This window comes from Hevea brasiliensis, chromosome 4, assembly GCF_030052815.1.
Source record: "Hevea brasiliensis isolate MT/VB/25A 57/8 chromosome 4, ASM3005281v1, whole genome shotgun sequence".
Taxonomy (NCBI): domain Eukaryota; kingdom Viridiplantae; phylum Streptophyta; class Magnoliopsida; order Malpighiales; family Euphorbiaceae; genus Hevea; species Hevea brasiliensis.
In genome coordinates, this window is record NC_079496.1 from 106,127,511 (window position 1) to 106,131,147 (window position 3,637).

The following is a 3,637-nucleotide window of genomic DNA, read 5'->3' on the forward strand; positions in this document are numbered from 1 at the left end:
CGACAGCATTTCAGCTGTTTTTCAAACATCTAACAACAAAAAGACACAACCTGTTGAAAAGCCACTTCTATAATAATCATCCACATCCATTAATTCACAAGCTTCCCACCATATAAATTCAACATATTCAATTGAATTAATTTCAATATAAATAGGTAATTTGTATCTCACTTGAGATTTTCCAAATAGCTCATCGTTCATTTTGTTGGGTATTTTTGCCCAAGTTTTCCATGGAGCTGTAAAGTGCATCTTAATGTCATTGGCTATTGAGCGAGAGACAGATATATCCAAGAAGCTGCACCATTAATAATATTTAAAGTAAAAAAAACTTCACTTAATAAGAAAAATTTTTTCGTGGAAGTTTTGTTTAATTTACTCAACCGTCTTAAATATTGTTACTTACACAAGGCCCCTTAATCTTATCATCTATCGATTTGTTGGGTTTACTGGTGCTAGCTGCCCTAAATTCAGACCTCTAGTTTGAACTGATGATGATGACAATGCCGCTATTTGCCCCCCTAACTGTAGTGGAGTAGGTGAAACTTGAGTATCCACTAGCAACTGTAGTGGCTTATGTCTTATGCTTTGGTCTTCATCTTGTTTATCCCTCAAAGACTGATATTCTATGAGGCATCCTGTAAAGCACAATATCCATAAGTACCAAAGAGCAAATAAATGCATATATGTAAGAATTTCATATGGATTACAAGCTATGCAAAAATAATAGCTTCACAATCACATATAATAATAAAACACAAAATTACACAACAACTTAAGCATGAAACAGTGAAATTACCCTTTTTGTACTATACAATAATGAAAATCAATCATCATCACTATCATCATCTTTATTGTTTTCATTTTCGTCTTCGTCTTCATCTTCCTCTTCGTCTTCCTCCTCCTCCTCCTCATCCTCTCTACTCGGTTGCACTAAATGTTGCAATTCATTTTCATCTAACTCTACTATATGATTCGAATCAAATAGCAAGCATGGATCATCAAGTTCAGTAGTTGGTAAAATTTCTAAAGGTCGAGAGATATCATCTTCTTGCTAAGTGACCTCATCAGAAGTAAACCCGTTATCACTTATATCAACCACCTTATGAATGTTAAATGTGCTCCTAGCTTTGGTTTTGAATAATGCACACCAATCACCCCTTGTTTTATTAATTGTAGGATATTTTGTGTAACACACTTGCTGAGCTTGAAGGGCTAAAATAAATGGATCATTAGAGGCAAGCCTTGATTTGGGATGAATTTCTATATGCCCATTCTGAGGATGGACTCTTATCCCTTTATTAGTGTCAAACCATTCACATTTGAAAAGAATTATATTGTTTCCTACTCCAAAATACTCCAACTGAAGTACCTCATTCAACAAATTGTAATAATCACTTTCATATTCATTGTAACAACTTCCTTTCACCCAAACACCACTATTCAATGTTTTTCGATCTCTACCATAATCATGTGTATGAAATTTAAAACCATTCACAAAGTACCCCTTATATGATTGAACTGTACGTCCAGGGCCTTGAGCTATTTGGTAGATGCGCTCTTCAACTTCATTCTTCTCTACATATGCTTTGAACCAATTTGCAAAGTCTTATTCCCGCAATTGTTCCAATTGTTGGTCATTGATATCTGGTATTATACCTCGTAAATGGTCATCAAACATCCTATACAATAATTTGATCACTTATATGTTGTATTTCATTAATTAAAAAGAGGACACATGTTAGTTAGGAATACTTAATAAATGGTTTGATCTCTTGACAATTCAACAATACATAAATATGAGCAGCAGAATACTCCTCATTTGACATGATCCTTCTATGCGGTATTCGACCAAAAGGTCGACCTGAATGAGTGAAAATTGAAATGCGCCCCATTGGTTCAATGTTTCCCCCATCATCATTTCTTGGAACTTTATTTAATCTTATTGGGATTTGTGGCTCAAAGTGATGAGAACAAAAGGTTGATATTTCCTCAATAATGTACGCCTCGACAATTGAACCCTCAACTGAAGCTTTATTTTGAACTTTTTTCTTTAAGTAAAAAAGGAACCTATTATTAACAAATTTGATTGTTATTTTATCAAGAAATATATATGTGAAATAAATAAAAAAAAAGGCATTTTTGCAATATTTACCGCTCGAATGGATACATCCAACGATATTGCACTGGTCCACCTACTTTGGCCTCATAAGCAATATGAATAGGCAAATGATCCATTGAGTCAAAGAAACCTGGTGGGAATATCTTTTCTAACTTGCAAATTGTTTCAATAATGTTTTTTTCTAATATCTCAATATTGTCCACAAATAGTATAATTGCAGTAATGTCCCTAAAAAAATGACTAAGCTCAGTTAATTCATCCCAAACTGCTTTAGGTAATATGTCACGAAATGCGATTGGTATCAATCTTTGCATCAATATGTGGCAGTCATGACTTTTTAATCCAAAAAACTTACAGTCCTCCACACTTACAGCCCGTGCAATGTTGGAAGCATATCCATCAGGCAATCTCAAATCCTTTAGCCACTGACAAATTGTTTGTTTTTGTTCTTTATTCAAAGTATAAGTGGCTTTAGGTTTGTATACTCTACCATTATATTGCACTAAGTGTAATTTAGGATGCTTGCAATAAACTTTTAAGTCCTCTCTTGCTTTGGAGTTGTCCTTAGTTTTCCCATTCACATCCATAATTGTGTAGAATACATTGTTAAACACATTCTTCTCTATATGCATCATATCTAAATTATGCTAAATTAAATTTGAATTCCAATATGGAAGCTCCCAAAATATACTCCTCTTAACCCAATTGTGGTGTACACCAAATCCAGGTATTGTTTGCTTCCCACTAGTTGTCCCAAATACAATATCAGGTAGTGAATTTACCCGATTTTGTATAACATCACCAGACAAACGAGGAGGGGGTGGACTCCTTTCTATGACACCTTTTTTGAATTTATCTTTTTGTCTTCTGTATGGATGGTTGAGAGGAAGAAATTGGCGATGACAATCAAAGAATGATGCTTTCCCACCATGTTGAAGAACAAAAGCTTTACTACCTTCCATGCAATACGGACAAGATTGAAGGAAGATAGGATTCTTTTGCCTCTTTCAAAAGAGGAGAAGGAAGAGTAATTTGTTTCAATGGACTCATCATCATTATTGAGAAGCTACCAATTAGTAACATTGAGGTGCACTTCAAAGATATATGGGTTTGATTATGATTATGAGGGTGATGTTTAGATCTGTGAGTGCAGTAAAAAAAACTTTAAGATGGGTTGCATGGACAAGGCAAAATGTGGGCAGGAAACCTGGTTTTATGCATGCATCAAACAGATGTAAGCGTTGAATTTCAGTTCATTTTATTGATCTATTAATTTATATTTTCACATATTTTCTGTGATTATTATTGTAGAACAAGAGATGTAATTTTTTGTTATGGCATGGTGGTGAATTTGGAGGATGGGCAAAAACAATGATTAAGCAGAAGGAACCAATTCGCGGGATTCAAAATCATGTGTACAAACTAAAAAATGAACGTGAGTAATTGAAAGAAGAAAATAAAGAGCTGAGAGGGATGACAAGTGAAAGGAGTAATATCTTTAGGGCTCAAATTTTGAAC

The 3,637-nt window shown here is 34.2% G+C and overlaps 1 protein-coding gene across 1 annotated transcript; it reads right to left on the bottom strand.

The window, feature by feature from the left end:
- Positions 1-823: 823 nt before the first annotated feature.
- Positions 824-3,081, bottom strand: LOC131179487 (uncharacterized). Its single transcript, XM_058146343.1, has 5 exons — positions 2,821-3,081; positions 2,153-2,544; positions 1,778-2,067; positions 1,196-1,584; positions 824-1,051 (listed from the first exon to the last, which is right to left on the bottom strand). The coding sequence occupies exons 1-5, from the start codon at positions 3,079-3,081 to the stop codon at positions 824-826; spliced, it is 1,560 nt and encodes a 519-aa protein (XP_058002326.1).
- Positions 3,082-3,637: the final 556 nt, after the last annotated feature.

What these genes read in the sequence shown, in the direction of transcription:
- LOC131179487 (XM_058146343.1), bottom strand. Translation starts at nt 3,081, where the DNA reads ATGGAAGGTAGTAAAGCTTTTGTTCTTCAACATGGTGGGAAAGCATCA. An exon ending in TATTTATGTATTGTTGAATT is followed by an intron (nt 1,585 to 1,777) that starts GTCAAGAGATCA and finishes ATTGGTTCAAAG; the next exon opens with CATATGTAGAGAAGAATGAA. An exon ending in TAGCCCTTCAAGCTCAGCAA is followed by an intron (nt 1,052 to 1,195) that starts GTGTGTTACACA and finishes GAGGTCACTTAG; the next exon opens with CAAGAAGATGATATCTCTCG.